The 25,648-nt window shown below is 40.8% G+C and overlaps 1 protein-coding gene and 1 long non-coding RNA gene across 4 annotated transcripts in view; one reads left to right on the top strand and one right to left on the bottom strand.

The window, feature by feature from the left end:
* DPY19L3 (dpy-19 like C-mannosyltransferase 3) overlaps positions 1-20,830 on the bottom strand; it is a 46,088-nt gene extending 25,258 nt beyond the window's left edge. Inside the window, exons 1-8 of one of the 2 annotated variants that reach the window (XM_050923073.1) lie at positions 20,337-20,830; positions 16,909-17,048; positions 14,212-14,345; positions 5,477-5,567; positions 4,021-4,142; positions 2,998-3,143; positions 1,220-1,343; positions 217-351 (exon numbers count right to left, since the gene is read on the bottom strand). In XM_050923073.1, coding sequence (XP_050779030.1) covers positions 217-351; positions 1,220-1,343; positions 2,998-3,143; positions 4,021-4,142; positions 5,477-5,567; positions 14,212-14,345; positions 16,909-17,026 — 870 coding nt within the window. In that variant the 5' untranslated portion in view covers positions 17,027-17,048; positions 20,337-20,830. Of the gene's footprint in view, positions 1-216; positions 352-1,219; positions 1,344-2,997; positions 3,144-4,020; positions 4,143-5,476; positions 5,568-14,211; positions 14,346-16,908; positions 17,049-20,336 lie in introns of those variants that run through there. The other variant, XM_050923074.1, reaches the window with a different exon arrangement.
* Positions 20,174-25,648, top strand: part of LOC127034375 (uncharacterized) — a 30,611-nt gene continuing 25,136 nt past the window's right edge. For both annotated transcript variants that reach the window (XR_007769374.1, XR_007769373.1), the window contains exons 1-3: positions 20,174-20,365; positions 21,214-21,304; positions 22,057-22,171. This is a non-coding gene — a long non-coding RNA (uncharacterized LOC127034375). The remainder of the gene's footprint in view (positions 20,366-21,213; positions 21,305-22,056; positions 22,172-25,648) is intronic.

Consider the following 25,648-nt stretch of genomic DNA (forward strand, 5'->3'; position numbering starts at 1 on the left):
AAAAAAAAGGTGTTTATGTTCAGATTACTCCATTTCATCCCACAGTTATATTATAGGAAATAACTGATTCTGGTTATTTAAGAGCACATCACAGAAGTGCACTGCATATTATGTGCTCCTTTCAAATGTAGAACACTCTGCAAAGGAATTTCTCAAAGCTACATTAGTATTAGACTTAGAAAGAAAAAGTCTGGTCATGGCCAGAAATAAGATTACCTTTGTTGTGGGAAGCATGTCAAGACAGTCCAATATGAATAATACTAATGCTTGCATCAGCATCATAAACTGATTGAATTGCCAAGTCAGGCTAAAGAGAGAGGTTGATATAAACACTGCAAGAAGTGTCAGTTTCTGGAAAGAGAAAGTTCTTATGTAACTTACATATATCTCCATCAATAAGTGCTTGGAGGAGGGGAGGGCTCTGTCAAGGGTTAAATTAAAAGAGTACATCTCTAAAGTTTGACACAGAAACATCTTAACTTCTAACTACAGTATTTGGATTGCAAGGGACAGCTGGTATTTAGAGTTTCAAGTATTCAGTTTACACACACAATTCATTTTGCAGGTGCCAAAATTGCAGTAGCAAATTTTACAGTTGTAATTTCACCTGGGAAAAAGGCTGTCTCAGCTCAGCTTGAAAACTGATCTTCTAGGATCACGTGAGTCTATGTTGTGTTTCGTTATGTTGACCAAATCTGAAGTAATGACTTAAAACTGACAGTTGCATAAACTGTATCCTGTACATGCTTTTACTTCTACAACTCAGTTACTTGATTTTATATTTAAAAAAAATTAAGAGGTAAGGAAAAAACTTTAATCTTTGGGCTTTGCAAGCCTTTTTCCTAACCTCTCTTTGGGTGACACTCTTATGACATGCAAATATGTAAAACTCTCCTTCTTGAGCTCTGTACACTGTTGAAAGGAAAACTGAAATTTTTTTAAAAACATTTCTTTTGTATTTTTTTCAACCCTGAGTGCATTTATCAGTGTTTGCACCCTTTCATATTTCAATTATTTGTTCAAATTAATTGCAAGCTTCTCAGAGTAACAAAAACCATGTTTTTGTATAGTGCCTTGTGCATTTCCATCACTATATTTAATAGTGTGTTCCTTCTGATTTACAGTCAGTTACCAGAAGCACACACTTCTGTTTTCAGCAGCTCTCCTGACATTTCAGATACTAGTTTGTTATATCAAATATGTTGTTAGAAATACTTACTTCATGAAGAGGCTGTAAATGAGATCTGAATAGGTATGTGATTGCTGCTATCTGAACTGCAAAGAATGGCAGTGCCCAGTTCTCTCTCAATGGAATGGTGAATTCTACTCTTGTGGTATCTATTCTGCATAAAACAAATGCAGAGTTTCATAAATGCAACCAAAACCCAGTCTCCTGCAAAGAAGATTTCAATTAAAATTGAAAGTGTATTTGGAAAATCATATCTAGGCTCCTGCATATTGTTTCTCAGGTAGCGGAATGGTGAGTCCTCTTAACATCCCCAGTCCTGAAAACTTGCCAAGAGGAGCATCCAGGGATTAGTTCATTCATGACCAAAATTTCTTCCTCTTAAATTTTGAACTCTGCTTGTTATCAGATAGCTGTTACCGTGGAGCCAAGCCTCCTCTTGGGGAGCAGAGTTAGGGCAATCTAAAGAAAAGTGCTGGCACCTTTCAAGTCAATGGCAATATATTTCTCCTCGGTTTGCCTTTCAGGAGGCATAGCTGAATAGATAGCTGTCATTTTCCTCACTGTAATTCAACGGCATTTTCCTCACTATAATTCAAGTGCATTGTATTAATGGCATGACTGAATCCCACTGAATGGACAGCAAGAGACTTTTCGCCTTTCCTGAAACATTCTGACACTAGAAGGGCAACCACCCAGCACCGTCATTTCCAGAATCTCAGACAGATGTAAATAAGCCCATGTCCATTTCTCCTTATGTAGCTGAAGTGAAAATCTAACAAGCTGTTTATCTGAATCATTCTTACCTGCAAGACCCTGGTACTTCAAACAGTAATTCTATGACACTAGACGTGCACCCTTTGGACAGAAACTCCCCATTATCCAAATTGGTCCCACATACTCCTATCTAGATAAGTAACATCCTTCTACTATACACTATTTATTAGAAAGCTGGAGAGAAAACAAGTTTATTCCAAGTCTTCCATATGTGGGAAAAAATTACCTCTTAAATAAATATATGAACTACTATCCACAGTTTAAAATTACTTTCTCCTGTAGAGCACTAAAACCACTAGATAAGTATAAGGAATCACTTTTTGTAACTGATTTGCTTACAGTCAAACTACTTTACAGTAGTCACAACTGCTGATTAACATTTCAAACACCTTTTGGGACAGCTTTAATAGTACTGACATTATCCTTCTTATTTTCTTAAGTTTCAGAAAACAACTGACAGTTCAAGAGCCAGCCTCACTCAAGCTGGTGATAGGGCAAGGCAAAGCAGCTAATCTGATCCTTTAAGGAATCCTCAGGTGCCACAGCAGCACAGCAGGTCCTATGCCACCTTTTTTCTTGACCCACAGTGCAAGAGGTGTATCTATAGGGGAACAAAAGGAGTGGTTGGGACACAAGTTCTGGTCACCCTAAGCTCTTGGGGCTGTGGTGCATCTGGCACAAGTCACTGCACCTCTTAGAGTACTTTGACTTGCACTGAGGGGATATGAGGCTGGTACAGAAGGGCTGCACAATGTGGGAAGTACATAAGTGGCTAAAAGCCACTTCAGTCTGATCCAAAAAGAGCTTGGATATGCCATATCTTTAGAGAGTTTCCTCAAACTTTTGACTATCTCAAACATTAGATATTTAATAATAATAAATAATATCTGGCTGATCTAAAGAGAGACCCTCTCTGCTAGTTTATGCTCTCCCTTACTCCCAATTTAATCCTAGCAACTGACTGTTTAATATGTCTCAACCTTGTGTGTCAGAAACTAAAACTTTAGAAGGGTCACATGTTAATTCACACTCACCTGTTTGTAATATACCAGAAAGCTGCTAACAAACCTGAAAGCCACGTTCCACTAAGAAGCCAGCTGGTTACATATAGAGCAATGACATAAAGTGCCTGAAGTCCAAATAAAGTGTAGATATAAAAATAAACAGGCTCTAAATACTTCTGTAAAACAGAGGAATATTGAAGTTAAATTTGATAAAATACTGGAAATTTATGTGAATTTAAAAGGTAATGTCACAACACTTTTGCAAAATAACAATACAAATAATCAATGTTAAAGACAAGTAAAATGGTATAAAACCCCAATAAATGTTGTCTTTTTGAAAAAAGTATACCCAGTGATTCAAAAATCTATTTTAAGTGCCTAAATGTAGTTCACTGATAGTCCATAATAATATGAAGGGCTGTTAAGCAAACACTTTCAAAGCTACCTGTTTGAAGTCCCATCTTACACTCTTATGAAGTCTCCACCTCTCAATACCCTGCCCACTCACAGGGAGGGAACTCCATCTGCAATAGCTACAAGGATCTTCACATTCCTTTACCCACAAGGGTGAGGTGAGCTGCTAGCCAGAGAGAATGTAGTAGGAAGAGTACATTTGCTCCTCGAGTGAAATGAAACAAGCTAGGAGAGCTTCCCCCACAGTCCTGGCATACTACACGGCCACAGCATCACTTGGCCAGACCTATCCTGATTCTTAAAACCCTGAGTGCATATGTGCACATACACATACATAGACTGCTTAAAGCTTTAAAATAACCATAAAGGGTCTCGTTCCTTTTGCAGGTGCAAATCCATAATGGCAGCCACAAGTGGGTAATTCCAACCACTTTTAAATCTTTAAAATTTGGTTTTCCTATTATGTTCATGTGTGGTTGCACTGAAAACTAAGTGTTTTTTATTTGTATAGATTTAAAACAGTTGCAGGAATATATTTATCCTCAGAAATTAACCAAAATTAGGTTTCTCGTTCACTAGGAAGCTTTCATGAAGCATCCATATATAGTTATTTATCTAAAGCCATAATTACCTACCTACCTGAATGGGAAGAATCCTATACAGTATGCTGAGAAACACCTCCTGGTAAACATTCATCCTTTCAAGTATGTTAATTGTCCTCAGAGATTCAGTTTTATTATCATATATTAAGCCATGTAAACCTAAATGTTAAAGAGAAATTAAAATAGAAAAATATATTTTCAGCTGAACAGTGAAAAGTTTACAAGTGTATTTTAAGATCTTTCATGGAAGACTTTGCAAAGCTTTATGTCAAGGATCCGAAACATGTTTTTATATCTGGTTCAGTTACTAAAATCTAAAACTTTTATTAATTTTCCCACTTTGAGAGCAATGTAGACATCCTCTAAGACTCATGGCATGACCACGGCTGGCCCAGATCAGATGACGTGGACTCACAGGGCTCAGGATGCAGGGCTAAAAATTGCAGTGTAAACATTAAGGCTCAGACTGGACCCCAGGGTTCTGAGAACCCACAAGATAGGAGGCTCTGAGAGCCTGGGCTCTGACCCGAGACCAAACGTCTACACTATTATTTTTAGACCCAGAGTCAATTGACTCAGGCTCTGAGAGTTGGTGCTGTAGTGTTGTTGTTTATTATTTTTAATATTAAAGTGTTTACGTACCCTTAGAATAGTGACTACTGGACTGCAATACAATGAATGCAATTCTGTATATTTAGTAATATAATATTGCATGTTAACATACATCTATTTTCATGATGCTGTGGACACTGCAATAAAAAATGATGTTTGAGGCACTACACTTGGGACATTAATACTGGGATCATGAGCCGTTCACTTAGGTCACTGGTTTAAAGCCAGCTGAGACTGGCATTGATGAAATTGTTACCAACAATACAAGCTATTAGCTAGCAAAAGGAAAATTAATTGGGAGTCTCAGTCCAGTGTTTTGAAGACAAAAAAACTATCACAAATATCCCCAATAGGCATCATAGTAGATATTTATCTGTTCTGCAAGAACAGCTAGAGGTCTCAACCAGGCATTAGGGCCCCATTGTGCTAGGCACTGTACAAATATGTAGCCCAAAAAAGTCCCTTCCACCAAACAATCTACTTATGACAGAAACCGTGGATACCAAAAAAAAGGGGGGGGGGGTAAGAACACAGCATAGTATTGACTATTATAATTACTGTAATAAGCAGTTACAGCATATCAAATGCTTAGCCGTTGTTGAGTAAAACAATGAGGCAAAACACTAAACAGGTATGGAAATATCACTCTTAGGAGTGATTTCACTTTCTCATGGGGTGGTACATCGGAGGAACCAATGTACCATTGCAGAGCTTATATTTTCACTATCTAAACTATTCTTGTTTTGTGGATGAATCCAACAAATTTTGTCTCTAGCATGATTATTACAGCACCTTTCATAAACATTATATTCACTTTTCACTTTATTAAAAATGGCATCTTGTCAAAGCCAAGTAAAATTTACTTTACACATTACAAATACCTTGTTGGATGGATGCAGCCTGCAGCATCTCTTTGTAGTAGGAGTAATACAATCCACATTCAGTCCTGAATGAAATTTCCCGTTCTACTTCCTGCAAATAAGTTAGAAGCCCTGCTACTTAAGATACAATCATACACCAGAGCTTATGTTTACACATCAGTACTGGGTGCGCATGACTTGCTTCAGCAGACTCTGGGTCTGATCCTGTAAGTCAGTCCTTTCTCACATTTTGACCCATCAAAGTCAACATGAGACAATTCTAACTGAGTAATTCTAAAAATGGGCCCTTGGGTAAAGGCTAGTGTGGAATGCAGCTGCCCACTTGTTAAATGGTTTCTTGCAGGGAGCCAGCTGTTCAACACTTTATACTTATCTTTATAGGTTAAAAATATCTTTATAGGTTAAAAACAACACTGGCCTCCTATTTGTTTTCACATTCCAAATTAAGGTGTTAGATTTAATCTATAAGGCCTTCAATTTGTTTGAGTTCTCAGTATCTCAAAGGTCTGATTTTTGTCTCTTTGGCTGATGCGGCAGCAGCTGAGACATTAGGCATTCAAACTTACAGTGCTTTAGTTTAGACAGAAGGGGATATTCAATTGGGGACCTCTATTTGGGAATTCACTTCCTTCCATTAGTTCATGAGTCTTGTGCGCTTAATGAAGTTTACACACATGCTCAGAGACATGGATGAGCACACTTTGACAAATTAAATAAAATATGGAAAACAAAGTATCATGTGGTGAAATCATTTAGTTTTTCATTTTATCTTACAAATAATAGTGACCTTTAGTGCCTAAATGAAATTTTTAAAATTTCGTATAGTTTACAAAACTAGAAAGGGTTTATCTCTATATTTTTACTCCACATATGGCAATCTCATCATGAAGAAATCCCAGTAAGATTCCTAAAGCTAATCTTATTAATTCATCTTCCTGTACAAAAGTACATTGCTGAAATATCTGAATGGCCTTTCTCAGCTTTTATGGTACCATTCTTGTTAATTGTGTAGCATCCTAAGACTTGCATTTCCTTTACACATTCATGCTGATTCTCTTATCTGCTAATGTTGGAAAAGAATCAATATTGGTTCAGTGCTAACATAAAACTAAACAAAAATAGCTTCCTCTTCCCCAATGTAAAATCTTGTTGCAAAAACACATTTTGCTGAAGTCAACTGTAGACAAAAATAAACCACTAGAAGCTCTCCAGGTAGCTGCTCTAAACTGATGAAAGAGAGCTCTCCCGTTGGTTTAATTACTCCAGTCCCCACCACATAGAGGTAGCTATGTTGGCGGGAGAAACTCTTAACTTACGTTGACTTAAGCTGTAGTGTAGCCATAGCCTATATCCTTCAAATGTAAATTTACTTTCCTAAATATCTTTTAAGAATGTCTTAGAGCTCTTAGAAAACATTTTTGCTAGGAACATTGTAGATTCTGTGATAAACATTGCACAAGTTGAACATATAAAAGTAAAACATGCACTCAAAGTGTTTACCCATAACAGTATATATTTTTATTGACATGGCACACTAAGAAAAGTATAAATTGCCATTGAACTGGAAAAGTGTGGTGAACGAGTAAAGCAGATGTTATCTTAGCATGAAACAGATGTAAAACTCACTAGTGTTTGTGTCGTAAAACATAAATAGCATTTGGTTGAAGACAGCTGGTGCAAGGATTACATATTAATCATGTCTGAATGCATTTTTGCTAATTAGATCCCCCTCTGTGATTACCTCCTCCCGCCCTTAATAAATTCCAAGTGCTAAAAATTCCTTTTACTTTAACACTTCAGAATGTTGCTTCTGTTTTGAGAACTCTTTGTAGTAGTAGTGAATTTAAAACTAGAAACTGCAGCCTTCCCATATTATGATCTGGTTCCATTCTATTTGTTTTGCTTAGTATGGTATTAAATACCAAAAGGCACAAAGTCAATGTAGTCCACTGAGACTAATGTTTTAGTATACTGGAAAGCAACTGGAGACTTTGTGTGGACTATGGTGATTCATACATTAGGAACATCAGAATTTTCCATATCAACCATGCTCAACAATATTTGTTACAGTTTCAGGGCAATTGCACCTGTATTTCTACCTCTGTGGGCCACCAATGGCATCCACTTAAAGTCTTCCAGCTCCTAGCCACCACCTCTGCTTAGTGGAAACCCACACCTCACTCCTTTCTGACCATGCATTTTTAAGGCTCCACAATGTCTTGCCTTACTCTGTGATACACTCAGAAAGCTAGAATACCTAAAAGACCTGTTTTACTTTCTGTTCAAGGGCTATGACCAGTATATTGCCCACAGTTCCTTCTAAACAAGGACATTTATTTGTAAGGTAAAAGTATTACAGAGAAAAGACAATAACACAATAAAAGAACCTATACACATGCAAAGAAGCTTACCAGATGTCATCTCCTATTCCACCCTAGGGCTCTGGTAGGTTTTAGTCCTTCAACACCCACAGCTGGGTTTTCCCCATGGTTGGCCTTTACTCTCAGCCTTTTGTAGCAGGTAACCAGTCAATAATGACCCTTTCTTCAAGGCATAGCTTCAAAATGCTGGGTTTTTGCATTATTCTCTCCCAACGAATTCCCCTGGAAACTCACTTAACATTTACTCTCAAAAGTCCATACTTGTGTGACACATTTTCAGTGTAGTCTTTTGAACTCAAGTCTTTCATCTATTGCAGTATTAAGCAATGAAAACAACATACGAAAGGGCTCTAGTTACAGTTAAGAGTGAAAGTCCTTAGATTCCAGAACAAATTTTTTCAACTCTCTTAAGCAAATCATACCAAATTTAGGAAAATAGCTAAGATGAATTGAAGCTTTTCATATAAAACAGCACAAATATGTACCTAATTACACTGGCGGTCTTCATCCAGCATTCTTTGATCTGATTTAACAAGACCAAAGCATAGTTTGTGTAGCTGAAAAAATTATATATATTTTGTTTAAGTCTTAAATTTCAATGCAGATCAGTCAGATTAGCAAATCTCTTCAACTATACAAGTGGAAACTCAATATAGACAGCAGCTATCAATGTTCCAAGCTGTGAATCATGCCCTCAGCAAACATATTTAATGCACATACATGGTCTTTTGGCTGGTTAACCTCCTGTCCATCTGTTAGAATGGCATGACTCCCGCTCAAATGTTGATTAGACTCTTGATATAGGGTATGGGTGCCAAGCAACATATATAGCTGGCCAAACACTGGAAGTGACACTTTTTCAGAAGGAAAATACTAAAGTACTGATCCAGCTTGGTTTTTTCCTAATGGATTACACCTGTTCACTTGCGTTATTATGAACTTTGAATACTAGCTTCCTGCTTCTTTGTTCATCTCCATTAGAGATTTAGCATGTGAAATGAGAAGACATAAACAGATGATTAGCCAGAACAAGTGAGAACATCAAGACTCAAATACACCAGTATGAATTGGAAGTAAGTCCACTGAAGTAAATGGAGCTGGATGGTGGAAGTGAGAGGAGACTCAAGCCCAGTGTTTTCTTCAATGTCATCTAGCCAGGACAACTGACTACAGGCTCCACTGTTAAAATTGAATGCAAACATTATCCTTTGTTTTGTTGGACAAGGTCATTCTGTGACTTCTTTCTCATGGCATCTAAATTATAGCATATGTCACAGTCCTTAGATACTAGCTTTTTTCTGTTTTTGTGATGAGAGGTACAAGATTGGCTTTCCCTTACTGCAATTACCATGGCAAAATTAAGTAAACAGAGATGAGTGTGTATATTTAACTCATTAACAAGGTTCTCATTCATACTATAGAAGGTGCTATCGCTAGCCTCTTGAAGGAAGACTATCTGCAAAGAAGTATTTTATTGCAACAGTAAAGCTGTTCTCATTGTTGCAGGATATTGAAAATTGGGTTTCAAGAGGGGCCTTCTACAGCAGAACCGATAAACACATTTCTATAACAAGGCCATCATTAGCAGTAGGTTCATAAATATCAATTTCAATTCTTTTTTTTTGAGTTACGGTACATAGCTGTATAAAATACGTGTTTCTCACTTTGAGTTCTTGAAGCTGAACAAAGTTGGTGGATTTTCTGCATAGTTCTCTAACCAAGCAATTGGAATGTCAACAAATCAATGCACCATATTGGAACACTAATTCAGAATAAAGCTTCCATTTTCTAAACCTAAAGGGTATATACGCAAAAATAAGTGACCCAGATTCTCTGGTACACCTAATTAAAAACCAGAATAGGGCCAAAGGTTTTCACTACAGCATTGTCCTCTGTGGAGAGGAGGTGACGGGATCCTCTCTGGCATAAGATGATAGAGAAGTGGGAATGACCGAGTTGCCACCATGTTCAGTTCTTCACTGTTATAGCCCTGACAGACCCTGCATAAGTGATGTACATTAAATCTGCCCCGACAGCTTTAACTTGTCTTGGGCATAGGCCAAGCAGCTGAGAATCAGGGGTCCATGACTAAATCCCTGATAGTTCCACTTTACCACTGCATCTGAGCAAAACTCAGGCATAGCACAGTGAGGAGCCAAGCTCTATTAAATAAAAAGCTATTCTTTATGACAGATCATCCTTTTAATATATGAAAATGTTAATAATAATAATCCTGTTATCAGTGCCAGAACAGACTGCTCACTTAAGGATCTTTGTTGTAAAATATTTTTCACAGTGCCCAACAAATAGGTGGTTTACTGCTAAATTCTATTTAAAATGTTAAGAAACCTAAAAAAACCAAAAACCTGTGGTAATTAATGCTGCACCCAAAAACTGCAATTTACTTATTCAAGAAGTTGAGCCTATTGTAATGATATTTTCAATATTAATTTAACTTTACCTAAGAGTTCACTATGATTTAAAGGCTGATCCAATGCCCTCCAAAGAATGGGCACTGGATCAGGACCTTAAAGATCATGCACAATGTTACAAGTTGGTAAACTTTTTTCTATTAATGAAATAGTTTTAATAGATTTCACTGTTAGAAAAAGCATTCCTGCTATTCAGCTTGTACTCCTCCTTTGTTCAATTTAATTTTTTTTTACTTCTTGTTTACATACCTCTAGAACAGGGGAGGCCAACCTGAGCCTGAAAAGGAGCCAGAATTTACTAATGTACATTGCCAAAGAGCCACAGTAATATGTCAGCTTCCCCCACACACACACCCAGTGCCTCCCATCTACCAGCAGCCCCGCTGAACTGCACCTCCCCGCACCTCCAGATCACCTGTTTCGTGGCATGCAGGACAACAAGGCTTAGGCCACACCACTTTCCTGAACATTTCCTATTAGTTAGCTTAGGCAGCTCCCCACTCAGTATGCTGGCTTTTGTGAATCTCCTTTTTAGATGCCTATCTCTCCCTGTGCATTGTATAGGGATCCTGGCCACCTACCCAGAGCTGTGAATTCCACTAGACAGCACGGTATCTCAGTCCACTGTGTGAATACCACTCATGGTGGCTTTATGGAATTTTTATATGTATTAAAGTATTTATCATTGTCAAATGTAAAAACTAGTTGCTTTTTATTTTTAACAACCTATTCAATCAAAGTCATTTAAAAATAGATGTATTATAGCTCAGTAGCATTTTTAAAGAAATGAACACTCTCTTATAATAGACATTTTCCTTGTTTCTCAGCAATGGCTATATGTTACAGAATTTTGTAGGTCCTTGCGTTATGCAACACTGAGTGTTTGCTGGTATGGCTTCCATTTCTAGTATATATCATGGTTAGTAAATAAAACAAACAAACAAACCCCATAATAATCTCTGCACTTCATTTAGCAAAGGCTCACAATAATTTGGTGTCAAAGATTAGATTACATGCAATAAAACTTGCATTTAGACCTCTAGAAAAATAAGGCATATTGCTACACAGTTTTGAGGAAATTTAGTTAAAATATGCAGGAATATATGTATCAGCCAAACCATAAAAAAGTTCAAGAAAATATAGATATTTCCATTTGTTTTCAACATAACTTTTGAGAGCTAAATTATTATATACTAAATTTCACTGCCTGTATTTGTATACAGTATATACTATTTGAAAAACATATTGAAAAAAGATTTTTCTATATATGGACACTCCTGTGTCTAAATGTCTTCTATTGATGGACATACAGTACCTTGTAAGAGTGCACATGGCTGCAGCTTTGAATCTCCCAAGGTCCTCCTTAATTGGCAAATAAAGCACAAATAGCAGAGGCTAACATCTTTGTTCTTAAGTCATGTTAAATAATTTGAAGCCAAATTTATAGAAACAGCCTCTAAGTTTGCATGATCAAATAGGTTTAAGCATATCAGGTTACTGCTCGTAACAAGTTTAGTTTTGCAAATACTTGTCTGCCTATTCAAGTCGAAGTTTAACATTTGTGCTTACAAAGTTAAAGGTTAATCTGAAGCCCACTGAAAATATGACCCTTAACATCTACTAAATGGAAAACTTATTTTCTTAGAACGTAAAGTGAGCCTGTACACAGAGTACACTCCAATAAATAGAATGTATCACTGAAAAATATCTGAAGTTTATTTTACAATGTAGATTATTTCTAATGGATTAGAAATAATAAGAAAAAAATGGTGTGTGCATTTTGTCCATTTTTGAGTAACATAACTATGATAATAAACATATTTGTCACTAGTGCCATCTTGTGTAAGTTACAACAAATTCACAAACTATTGAATTTTTCAGAGGTAAATATAAAACGTTTTATCTTTTCAGTCACGTATGTAGATTTGTAGACACTCATATTTAACCTAAAAAAGTAAAGACTGTCGAAAGTGAATGTCATGTTTATCAAAGGTATACATCTCTACCTGTGTAACCAAAGAAAGATGAGGCTGCCACAAAACAATGTTGTTCATGCAGTTTGGCAGTAACTATTTTAGTAACTGGTAACTACTACTCTTAGTACCTGTATGAAAATGTTTTTGGAAATGCAAAAAGGTGCATATTATAAAAAAAGGTGTTAACGTGCTAAGAGTATATTACAGTATAAATACTCAAAATATGTTTTCTAATAATTAGGTAAAATATGGTGTGTATATATGGTACCTACCAGTGAGGACTAAGTGTTTTCGCAGTAAAGTAACTCACCTGTTTTGTTTGTTTGTTTTTTGTTTTTCTTTGATTTAGACATCAGCATAACAATTAGTTTCCTCTGCAACAATACTGGGAAAAAAATTGTCATTATTGGTTCTTGGAAGGGGAAAAGTCCTACACACACTGGTTCCCACCAGCACAAGTATTTCTGAGGCTGTGAAACTAACTCGACATAAAGCTGAGTTTGAGGAGGTAAGTCTTTTCCTTTTGGAAGAGAATTTGGCTGAGAACCAGGATTTTTACCTGAGTAGAGAATCTGTTTGTGCTAAATCATCTTTGCTAGATTTTACAATCCCTTGGAGAGAGACTTTGTTCTAGGGAGCTAATGAGCCAAATTTGCTTGTATTGGCAGAGGGAAGTACACTTCCCTGCAGCAACCACATCCTTTGCATATGAGGTAGGTGGTGAGTGGGTCGGAAGCTGCATGCCCTGAGAAGGAAGGGATTTTACCACTGCCAGCCTTAGTTCTGGGGAGGTGGGCGGGAGGGAAGGGTCCATTTGTCAGGAGCAGTTTGAAGTACAATTGTGGGCTCCACCAAGTTCCAATGTGGTGTCTGCTGAAAGGACATATGGGGAAACAGTCCATTTTCTGGCTGCCTTAGCCACACCCCCAGCAGACCTATTTGGCAAGCCCCAGAAAATGGGACACAAGCTTTTTATGGGGGACTGTCATGAGTCATTATTTATGCTCCAGAAACTGGCAATAAATCAAAGATTGATTTGTCTTGATACTGTCTGTTCTACTTGAAAGAGAAATAAAGTGCTTATGTGAAAGGATCTACCTCACAACCTCAAAGACGAGTGGGAGTGGTTACATCTCTCATCCTCATTTGAGGTACTGTATTAAAAAAAATACCAGTGTAACAGATCTAGCGGTTTGAGCGGGGTACTTCAGTGTAGAGTTCAATTCCTAATTCTGCCAAAGACTTAAGTGACCTTCCTGTCCTGTGCCTCAATTTACTAGTCTGTAAAATGGTGACAATCCCATCTCTCTCTCTCAGGTCTTTAATTAATGTTTGAAAAGTGCTTTTACATTTTCAGATAAAGGATGCTATTATGTGAAAATAAATATTATTGGTGACTTAGAGTTTTGTTTTACTGATGATTATCAGTACCCCAATTGCATTAGAAGGATCATTTATAGATATATTTCTTTATTCAGATTAAAGACCTTCTTACAGAGATAATACTGTTGCATGCCAGGATTTTGGGAAGGCATTTCTTATCTTAAAACAATACTTTTTAAAATTGTTGAGAAATCAGTGTGTTTGACTTTTTCTAGGTGATCATTTGTAGGCAAGATTTTGAGCTATTAATATAGCAGGAACATAATGGGAGAGTGTTGTGTGAATGTGTTTAGAGCATAGTTAAGAGAAAGGTACTTATTGAAGTGATTGAAAGGTTTTCAATGTGAGGAAGTAGGGGAAAAAAGTTAAAATGGGAAATGTGTGCTCTCTCACATCCCCACAGACCCTCCTCGACACCTGTCTTCAGATAGAACATTCTATATTTTCAGTATGAGTGACAAGACAAAGATTTTTTTTAAAAGTATATAGCCTACTGCAAATATTCATGTTGCAAAAAGTGTCCTAGAAAAGCACTGATGCAATTATCAAAATCATTTCATTACCTTAATATTGGAAAACCACAGGTCATTTTCATGTAGAGTAGCAACATAAACAGAAGTAAGAAGTCCAAGAGATATGGCAACAGTTCCACCAACTGTAAGTGAAAGTCTCTTCCATAGCTTTCCACCTGTGTAAACTTACAGAAGAAAAACACTTTCACTCTGGGATTGTGAAGCTTGCCATTTTACTTAGGTATTTTAAATGGATTTCAGAACCACCACTAGTGAGGTCTAGGACTTGTAGAGCCTTGTTCTCAAACAGCTTTATGGAAACCGGACTTGTGATTTTCTTGTGTAGCAATCTTTTAGTTACATACAGAATGAAAAAGTCTCTGTTTGAAGGGGAAAATGTAAAGTTGCAGTTTTTAAAACAGCCCTATGATCTAATACAGATCTAGATAAACACCATATCTAATTTATAAATCTAAATTACAAAGAGTTTGGAAAACCCTCCAGGGCACTGTTTTTAATTAATGAACTACAGCATGACTGTTAGCTTACAAAGCAAGATATTAAAATCTTTTTCTTTAAGCAGCCAAGTTCAAAAGTTTATTTTATTTTTTGATTTTTTTCAAACTGCATTTCAGGTTGAATAAACTTCCATACTGAGGCTGAGCACTGATCAAAGCAGTCTCTGATGATGTCATGCTTTGAATTGCAGATGACTACCTGGTGACATCAAAACAAGATTATAGACTAATGCAGAGACTGCATTTCTAAATAAAGCAACTCAGTTTACTGCTTATGTGCACTTTTTGTTTTAAAATATTTTTCAAGTTGATTTCAGTAATCCTGCTTTTTGTGATGTGGATGCATATCCATTATAAGTGGCTACCTGTCACATTGGACAAAATTCAATTTAAATATAAGCAAGTGTGATTCAATGAAGCTGAAGACAATGGATTTGTCCACTTATACCAGAGCTGTATTTTGCCTATTTACATCTATGCACACAAATTGGATAAATTGGCTGCCCACCTTTCAAAGTGTGTGTGCACAAATGCAGGTGGACCCAATTTTGCAGGCACAAAATCTGAGGTTGCAGACTGAAAATGTGACCCTAACAAAAATAAAAACAAATGGTGTGAACTCTCAGGCATTTCCAAGAAAGAATTTCCCTTTGTCCTTCATTTACATAAACAAACCAACAAAACAAAAGACATTTTGAAGGTAGTACTGTGTGAGTCTGACTTACATCTACAAAAGCCAAAAATGGTTTCAATTAAACCTCTGACACCACATGTAATTTACTTGTTCTTATATTGCGCAGATATGATCCCCTATCAGAGGTCTTCAAACCTAAGAATCACAACTCAAATCATCTGTATGAGCCTCCAGTGTTTGAAGCATACATTTTCCAGGTTTAATTGTGAGTTGCCTGGTTCTCAACTAGGGGTCTGGGGTCCCCTGGGGGCCACGAGTAGGCTTCAGGGGGTCCGCCAAGCAGGGCCAGCGTTAAACCAGGGATGGGCAAACTTTTTGCCTCAAGAGACACATCTGGGTATAGCAACTGTATGGTGGGCCATGAAAGCTCAGGACATTGGGGTTAGGGTGCAGGAGGGGGTGAGGGCTCCAGCTGGGGGTGCAGACTCTGGGGTGGGGTTGGGGATGAGGGGTTTGAGATGTCGGAGGGTGCTCTGGGCTGTGACTGAGGGGTTCGGAGGGGAGGAGGGGTACTAGGGCTGGGACAGGGGGTTGGGGCATGGGGGGGAGGAAGGGGTGCAGGCTCCAGAGGGTGCTTACCTCAAGCAGGTCCCAGAAGCAGTGGCATATCCCCCAGCCAGCTCCTACGCAGAGGCGTGGCCAGGCGGCTCTGCTGTGCGCTGCCCCGTACGCAGGTGCTGCCCCTACAGCTCTCATTGGCCGCAGTTCCTGTCCAATGGGAGCTGAAGGGGTGGAGCTTGGGGTAGGGATATCATGTGGAGTGGAGGCCCTGGTTACCCCTAGGTGTAGGAGGCTGGAGCTGGAGCGGGCACATGCTGCTGTTTCTGGGAGTTGTGTGGAGCAGCCCCCGACCCTGCTCCCCAGCTGGAGCACCGGAGCAGGGCAAGCCCCAGACCCCACTCCCCAGCGGGAGCTCAAGGGACGGATTAAAACAGCTGGTGTCCTGGATGCGGCCCATGGGCTGTAGTTTGCCCATCTCTGTGTTAGACTCACTGGGGTCCAGGGCGGAAAACCAAAGCCCCACTGTATGGAGTTGAAGCCGAAGCCTGAGCAATGTAGCTTCTTAGGGTCCCGGGCAAGTGCCCTGTTTACTACCCCTTAAGTCTTCCCCAGGCTTTTATATGCAGAAAACCAGTTGTTGGCACAGGTGGGCCGTGGAGTTTTTATAGCATGTTGAGGGGGCCTCAGAAAGAAAAAGGTTGAGAACCACTGGTTTAAGTCACTTCAGTCCTATGCCTCTCTTGAGCAAAAACTGTAACTGATGATGAACTCTGCTAAATGTGTACTGGGTTTTATGAAGTTCACAAAATTATTTTCATTTGTAACCTAAACTAGAGTTTGAAAACAGGTAAAAGAATCTAGCGCAGTAATCTACAGTGTCGCCATGACTACAGTAGCTTTGATCAGAAAGAAGATTTGGCTATACTTGGATAACTATTTGGTACAATACCTAGTTTTCATCTGTGCATAAGGGTACATACCAAAAAATTGACATTAGTGAGAGTCCACAATATGACATTTCTTATAATTACCCACCAGCTCGAACTTTTCCATCAGGCTTCACATTTTTCTCTTGTGTCAGATATTCAGCAACTTCTGTGACTTTTATTCCCTTTCTGTGTCGGATGGTTGTCATGATGTCAATAACTTTCATACATTATTCTTCAGTCTCACTCCTAAACACACATACAAAGCAATAAATATTCCTTGCCAAAAATTTATCAAATAATATCAAAAAAGTGTGTGACAAACCATGAAAACACTCAAGCATATTGTATTGTGCATTGAGGCCTAAAATATTATACCCAGGTACAGTAATTCAAAATATTTTACAAAAACAAGAGTGTCATTCTCTGTAGCTCAGAGACATCAAAAAGAATGCAACGGAAAGACTGACATGACTTCTGCAAAGACTGACACTCATACATAACTTTACACATGGTAGATAAGATTTCCAAAAGTGGTTAGTTATTTCTGGTGTCCAATCTGAGATGGGATTACTTTTCAAAAAGTACTCAACATAAGCCCCCTTAAAAATCAGTCACTTTTTAAGGTGTCTCAGTTGGGCATTCTAAATCACTAGTCACTTGAAAATCTTGGCTTTTGAGTAGTTCCAATGCAATTAGTAGGACTACTCACAATATGCAAAGTTAAGCATGTGCACAAATCTTTGCAGGAGGGGGGCTCATGAGGTGCAAAAGTGATTACACCAAAGAAAACTTGTGATGGAAAACCATTAAAAAAGCACAACTAATTTAGTTATACAGCTGAAAAAATATCCCCAACTTTTGTAATATTAGTGTACTATATAGCTTAAACATATCACAAAACAGAGATGGGATGTGGGGAGAAACTATTTATTTACAGTCAGTTAGTCAATATTCAAAATCGGTGCACTGCAAGATTGTTCCCTAAACTCTATTACATAACGCATTGCCCATAAATAATGACCTGCTTGAATTTTAAAGTCCTTTTATCTTTTAAAATCAATGACCAGCTTTGAATGCAAAAATAAGTCACCATCCTCAGACTCCAAGCTTTGCTACTTAAAAGTTAGTCTCTAAGGCAGGGGTGGGCAAAATACGGCCCACAGGCCAGATCCTGCCTGTCTAACATTTCTGTCCAGCCTGCCAGGCTCTTTGGCTGCCCCGTCGCGATCTCCGGGAGGCTAGAAGTCCGGCGGAGCGCTCAGGCAGGCTGCCTGCCTGGCGTAGCACCACACTGCTTCTGGAAGCGGCTGGCGGCTGCTAGCATGTCTCTGCATGCCCCTGGTGAGGGGTGAGGCAGCTCCACATGCTGCCCCCACCCCAGCACCGTCCTCACAGCTCCAATTGGCGGTGCTTGCAGGCATAGGAAGCGCACGGAGCCCCGCTGCCTCCCATCCCCTAAGGGACGGGCAGAGACGTGCCACTGTGCCAGCAGCTGGCTGCTTCCAGGAGCGGTGTATGACCACCACAGGAAAACAGCCTGCCTGGGTGTCCCACTTCACCACCTGCTGGGAGCTGCCTGTGGTAAGCACCTCCTGGCCAGAACTTGCACTCCCTCCCGCACCCCAATCCCCTGCCCCAAGTCAGAACCCCCTCCTGCACCGAAACTCCCTCCCAGAGCCTGCCCCCTCCTGCACCCCAGTCCCCTGCTCCAGTCTGGAGCCCACTCCTGAGCAAGCTCCCTCTGAGAGGCCACTCCTGAGCAAGCTCCGAGACCCCGCACCCCTTCCAATAATATAGTAGAAATGTGTAGTCCATGATGACTCATCAAAATTCATGGAGTGGCCCCCCTCTGAAAATTATTGCTCACCTCTGCTCTAAGGGTTGGTCTACAATACCTCTTAATTCAATGTAACTTACATTGCTCAGAGGTATGAAAAAGACACTCCCAAGTGATCTAAGTTACATTGTCTTAAGCGCTGTCGACACCAGCACTATGTCAGTGGGTGAAACTCTCCTGCCAACATAGCTTCCACCTCTCACGGTGGTGAAGTAATTATACTGATGGGAGAACGCTCTCCCTTTGGCACTGTGCATCTTTACCTGATGTGTTACAGTGGCATAGCTGTGCTGAAGTAGCACTGTAGTGTAGACTTGCCCTAAGTGAGCCACAGCTGACTGCAACAGTTTTTTGGTGGTTTTTTTTGTTTGTTTGTTTTTAAAGGTGCCCAAATGCACCTCAGAGAGTTTGTGGAGCTCCAGACCTTAGAAGCTCTAGACTGACGTGGAGAAGACAGAGTTAAGTATGTTTTCCCCCCAGAAATAAAGGAGGAGGAAATCATTTTTAGAATACCATGAACACGTCTCTTAAAAATTCTGATGATCTCTGTGTAGAAAATCCCAACAATACAGGCACTTAAGCAACACATCAATCAAATACAGGAAAGGTGGGAGCAGAGTTGGCATAAAAGTCTCAGCCAGAGTTTGTCCAATGCCTTATCAGGAAAATTGATTTTTAGCATGAATATAGCATTAAAGACTAGAATAACCAGGCACAGAAAACATAAATTCCATTGAATTCCTTAGCCTACAGGATGTATGTAGATGGGTGAGTGTAGTGAGGTGTTGAGAGGTTCTGAGACAGAGATGGTTGTGATGCAATGGAGAGAGGGAAGGAGGGCAGAGAGAAGATGTAGGTGTACAGGGATTGGACAGGGACCTATGATATAGAATAGGCAAGAGGGGAAAGGAGAACCTATGTTATGAGCAGGTGCATAATCATCATGGGTCAGAGAGATGGTCAGATGTAAAAGGAGGATGGAGCAAGGAGATGGGATGTGTGGGAGTGGTAGGAGTGGGAAGGGGCATAGACTGGGTGGTGCAGGTGGTCATAAGGAAGGCAGGAGATGGAATGGGAGGGGTTATGTGAGGTGGAGTGATGGAGACAGGTGAATGGGCAGGCACAGGAGTGATGGGAGAAGACAGAGATGGACCAGGAGTGAAGGGGACTGGGGCAGAGTGGATGGGCAGGGGAGCAATGTGTGAGAGAAGGCGAGGGTAGGGGCAGAGGAGATGGGATGGGTAGGGGGTAACAAGGCAGAGGAGAATAGGGCAGGTGAGGGACAGTGGAAGAGAGGGAAGGGACAGGTGGGGGCGACGGAGGAGAGGAAAGGGACAGGTAGGGCCCATGATGGGGAGGGAAGGGCTGGGGGCGATGGAAGAGAGGGAAGGCGCAGGTGGGGCCCATGATGGGGAGGGGAGGGGCAGCTGGGGGCCATGGTGGGGAGGGCAAGGAAGGGGGGCGAGGGAAGAGCGGGACAGGTGCTCTGTGGGGCTGCTCTGGGCCGCGCCCGCGCCCCCCGTTCACCGGCTCAGCTACACAGAGCGGCCTGGGCGGGCTCCTCAGGCGCAGGCTCCCGCGGCCAATGGCGCAGCTCCCTCACAGCCCAGTTCTGCGGCCTGCACGCCGCGGCCTGGCCTGGTCCGGCCTGACACCAGCCTCCCTGCTCCCGCGCGCTCCAGCCCCGGGGCCGATACCTGGCGACGCTGCCGAGCGGGAGCACCGGGTGGGTGGCGGCTCTGGCTGGGTGGCGGCTCGCTTCCGTGGTCGCCCCGGCGCTGCCTGAGCGGAGCCGCCTTAGACCCCCTGTGGGGAGAGGGAGGACGCGGTGCCTTTTGTTCCTCTGTGTCTGCGAATGCGGAGCCGCGAGTGGGGCGGGGCGGGGGGCTGGGGTCAGCTGCCTGGTACATGTGTTGGGGGTAGGGGGGGTGCCTGGGACAAGAGTGGGGGGCAGGGAGCTGCCTGTAGCGGGGCTGGCAATGGCAAAAAATGAGGGGCTGCCTGGGGGGTGGCTAGGGGCCGATTACAGAAGCAGGGAGGTTTTTACCCCCAGTGAGCCTGAGGAACAAGGGATAGCTGCAGTGCTTTCAGAGGGAGGATAACGTGATTTAATTTGAGGCAGGATGCTGGGTAAACGTGGTAGCAGAACGTGAAGTTGTATTAGGATTGCAAGCTAAGATAGCAGAGGTGGGGTAGGAAGCTGAGCTACGTGAGTTTCGATGGCCAGGATTTGGTTCACGGTGGGAGGGGCCCACTCCTCTCTGCCTGCCCATTCACTTGTCTCCATCTCTCCTCCTCACATAACATTTGGGTACATGTGAATAAAGGTTGAACTATTTGGACTTTTAAAGTCTTGAAGGGCAGCGGGGTGGGATCCTCAATAGATATGGTGGTTTATCTGGCGGTGCTACCCTAGCTGAGTCCAGTGGAATAAGAGGCTAAGCTTCCATCCTATAGCTTCAGGGTTTCCTACTTGCAATTTTATTTAGTGAGATTATCTGCAGGTAAAAACAGTCTTTGGTTTGGTGATGCTTAAAGGATTAACTACAATGAAAATGAATGTTTTATCTGTAGGCATTGAAGCTGAAAAGCAAGCTACTTCAGGCTGCCTCATCAGTTACTTCAATCTTGACCTCCTAACGTTGCCCTTTTCTAGAAGCAAATGGTAATTCACTGTTTCTGGTTAGGCCTAAGAGTATTTTTGTGAACACCAACTGCCAGTCATTCCTGATTGTTCCAAAGTGTGTGTGGTAGTTTTCATAATGTTGATTAATGTTTACTTGGAGCTGGGATCAAGGTGCCAAATTTATTTTAGTTAGCACCCTTAACTGGACTCTGAGGTGAAGGAGTTGTGCCTTATCTTCAGAACTACCCAAACCATTGTTTTGAAGTTGTATAATACAAAATGCTGACTGTTTTGAGAAGTAATAGTCAGGTAAGCAGTGGTAACTTTTGTTATAAAGGCACGAACGAGTACACTAGAGATTCTAGTATTGCCAACCTCAAGTGATCAAAAATCATGAGATTTTTTTTTTAAAGGCTACATTGTGTTTTATTTGTCACCTGATTTTTTTTGGACTCCCCTGCCCATCCCCAAATATGTGTGACAATTAGTGTTGGCTGCTCTCCCAAATTTATTTGGGAAGGTGATTTTTGGACCCCACTGAAGGAGCTCACACCCGCACATGTGCCTACTCCCTGCCCAGAAATTAAATCAGACCCTTCCCCCATTAGTTCAGCATCCCCATCAGTTCAGTCCACCCACCCCCCACCCGCACCAGCTTCGTTTCTGTTCTTCCTGAGAGTCTTCATCCCCCTCTCTTAGTCCTAGAGAGGTTGCAGCTGGGTCCCCTCTTCCCTGTCCAGGTTGGAGGGCAGCTTCAGCAGTTCTTCACCCCCCGCCCCCTCTCTTCTTAGGCTGGAATACTGCAGGGATGGAGGAGGATCAGAGATGCTGTCCTTTCTGCTTTGCTCGGAGGGAGTGGATATCAATACCTAAATTTTCAAAGCTGCGAGCCTTTAAAATTCTAATGTAAGATTTTTTGTTTACTTTGTATTGCACTCAATATATGTGTATTGAGTGCAATGTGTATTGCACTCAATATAGGAAATGGAATTAAACTGGTCAGTTTAATATTTCTTGGTAGTAATTTTCTAGTTGATTTCACTTTCTGGTTCTCTTGTATTGTTCCAATTTGTTTTTTTAGAATCTCATGATTTCTAAGCCAATCTTGGGACCCTGACTCATGATTACAGAATGTTTTACTGGAAAAAAAAGCAAAACCTAGGATTTGAACCTAAACTAAGTTTGACAGTGAAAATGAGTAGCATGTGTACATGCACTTTTTCCTATCTATGGCCCTGGCTCAGTATGGTATTTTAAGCATACATTTAAGATTCTGAAAGTTCTTTATTTACATGATCACTATTTCTTCCTCATTCAGTGCACAGGATTAATGGGGCTTCCTTAATGAGCAGCTATTAAATATTGTATTTTATCCTCATTGTTAAACATGACCCTAGACTTTATTTACTGTACATGATTGAAACCCTGCCACAGAGCCAAGATTATTAATTTCTCCATGGGTGTTTTTATGGGCTCTTATCATAATATCAGAATGCTTCACAAACATTAATGAATGAATCTTCTCATCACTGGTAGGAGCTGGAGGGGTGATATTATCCCCATTTTACAGGTAGGGAAATGTGGCACAGAGAAGTTAAGGTTCAAAGTTTCCACTAATTTTGAGTGTCAATTTGAGATAAGGACCTGATTTTTTGGCATACTTAGCATTCTATAGCACTTCATATGTTCAAGCAAAGCTCTCACTGACTTCATTTGCAGCTGAGAGTACTCATGACTTCTGCAGTGCAGACACCAAGTCTCCATTTGGGCACCTGGAAAATAAGGAACACATAGTTAGCAATAGCCTTTGGAAAGTTTTGGTTTAAGTCACGTGCCTAGAATCCTAGGAACTCAGTGGCAAAGAGGGAGAGAATCCACGGCAGCAATCAACTGCCTTAATCTGGAGAACATAATTTCTCTTCCTGCAGTCCCATGTCATGCATTATGCATGTTTCTAACATCTGCAACAAATGAGGCTGGAGTCCTATGGACAACATCCTCCTTTACTACACAACTCTAATCCATCACCAGAGCAAGTCCATTCTGGGCTCCAGACAAGGCAGGGGTCCTGTGGAAAAAATGGCATATGATCATGTCATTAAAGACCATATCATAATGCATATGTACAAAGAGGGTGAATTAAAGTTGCATGGGCAGCCTTAATTCTGATATTTCCTAACTTTTGTGTGTTTGACTTTGTAACCTTTATTATGAGCTTTTAAAGTGTTTGTTTTCAAGGGGAGGTGCTAACTTGCTAGGTTTTTAAAAAGGCAAACTGAAAAAACAAATCCCATCATGTGACATCCTACTTATGCCCAAATGGTTCATCAGGGGACTGGAACCTTTAAATCCACCACACAGACTTCTGGCACCTAAATGAACAGACTAACTGTTAGCTTAACAGAAATATGTTTTGTCTTTTGTGCCTCATCTCCCTGTTGTGCTTATTCTACACATGCTTTGCCAGTGGATTTCAGAGTTATTTACTAACAGAAGAGGAATGGCGCAACTCGGGAATCTTGAGTTCCATTTCACTTTCTGGAGGCAGGGCTTAAGTTGTGCCAGACTGTGTTTTTGGGGGGAATCAGACTGGCATCCTGGCAATGGTGGAACTAAGAGGGAGTAGGGGATTGGAGGGGAATCACCCTCCCTGGTAGTCTTTAGGTGGATACGTGGTGCTTTCTCAAACATATTATGCAATTGACAAAAGGAGATGCACAATACAATTTTTTCTCTGGGGGCTATAGTGTAAGCCTATCCCACACCTAGAAGTGGTAGCTCAGCCCGTCTCCCTCATCTGAGCATTGCAACATGATGCACAGGGTTGCATGGCATTGAAATACTGTGTGCCTTGTCATAACACCACTCACTCATATTTGGCCTGGCCACCTCTCCCTTGTGATGAAAGAGTGGTTGGGCCAAATGCGAATGATGTTGCAACCCCCATGAGACTGGAGCCATGGGTGAGTGTCAGGTGGGCTTGCTCTCCAGCCTGTAAGAATGGCCATACTTGATCAGACCAAAGGTTCATCTAGACCAGCATCCTGTCTTCCGACAGTGGCCAATGTCCCAGAGGGAATGAACAAAACGTAATCACAAGTGATCCATCCCCTGTTGCCCATTCCCAGCTTCTGGCAAAAAGAGGCTAGGGACACCATCCCTGTCCATCCTGGCTAATAACCATTGATGGACCCATCCTCCATGAACATATCTAGTTCTTTTTTTTTTTTTGAACCGTGTTATAGTCTTGGCCTTCACAACATCCTTTGGCAAGGAGTTCCATAGGTTCCTTTTGTTTGTTTTTAAACCTGCTGCCTATTAATTTCATTTTGTGACCTCTACTTTTTTGTGTTATGAGACAGAGTAAATAACACTTCCTTATTTACTTTCTTGACACCAGTCATGATTTTATAGACCTCTATCATATCATCCCTTAGCTGTCTCTTTTCCAAGCTGAACAGTCCCAGTCTTATTAATCACTCCTCATGTGGAAGCCATTGCACACCCCTAATAATTTTTGTTGCCCTTTTCTGAACCTTTTCCAATTCCAATATATCAGTATTTAAGATGTGGGAGTACCTTGGATTTTTATACAGGCAATGAAATATTTTTGCTCTTATCTTTCCGTTTCTTAATGATTCCTGACATTGTTTGCTCTTTTGACTGCTGCTGCACACTGAGTGAATGTTTTGAGTGAACTATCAGCAATGACTCCAAGATCTTTCTTAAGTGGTAACAGCTAATTTAGACCTCATCATTTTATATGTATAGTTGCGATTATGTTTTCCAATGTGCATTACTTTGCATTTATCAACATTGAATTTCATCTGCCATTTTGTTACCCAGTCACCCACTTTTGTGCCCACCACCAAATGACCCATCATGACCCAGTCTCCTTATCCAGCCAGTCTTTCTGTTCCACACTCGGCTGTCTTACCAGACTTCTTGTCCTAATCTAATACTGTGCTTCCTCATATCTGCTTTTTGTCCCCTATGGATTTGAGTCAGCTAGCTTTCTCCTCCAGGCTGACTGCATGGCAACAGGAGGAATCATTGAGAATTCCAGTGATCAGTCCCACCAGAAACAACAAGGAGTCCAGTGGCACCTTAAAGACTAACAGGTGTATTTGGGCATAAGCTTTTGTGGGTAAAAAACCTCACTTCTTCAGATGTATCCACAAAAGCTTATACCCAAATAAATCTGAGGTGCCACTGGACTCGTTTTTGTGGATACAAACACGGCTACCCCGATACCTAATAGGCCCAGAGTAGCCATTGCCTGGTAAGGCCTGTTTGCTCCCACAGCTCTGAGATAGCGCACACTCAGTTGCCCTGTGAGCAGGAGTGGCATTAGTCTTTTGCTGGCCAGAGAGGAAAATATTT

This window comes from Gopherus flavomarginatus, chromosome 14, assembly GCF_025201925.1.
Source record: "Gopherus flavomarginatus isolate rGopFla2 chromosome 14, rGopFla2.mat.asm, whole genome shotgun sequence".
Classification (NCBI taxonomy): domain Eukaryota; kingdom Metazoa; phylum Chordata; order Testudines; family Testudinidae; genus Gopherus; species Gopherus flavomarginatus.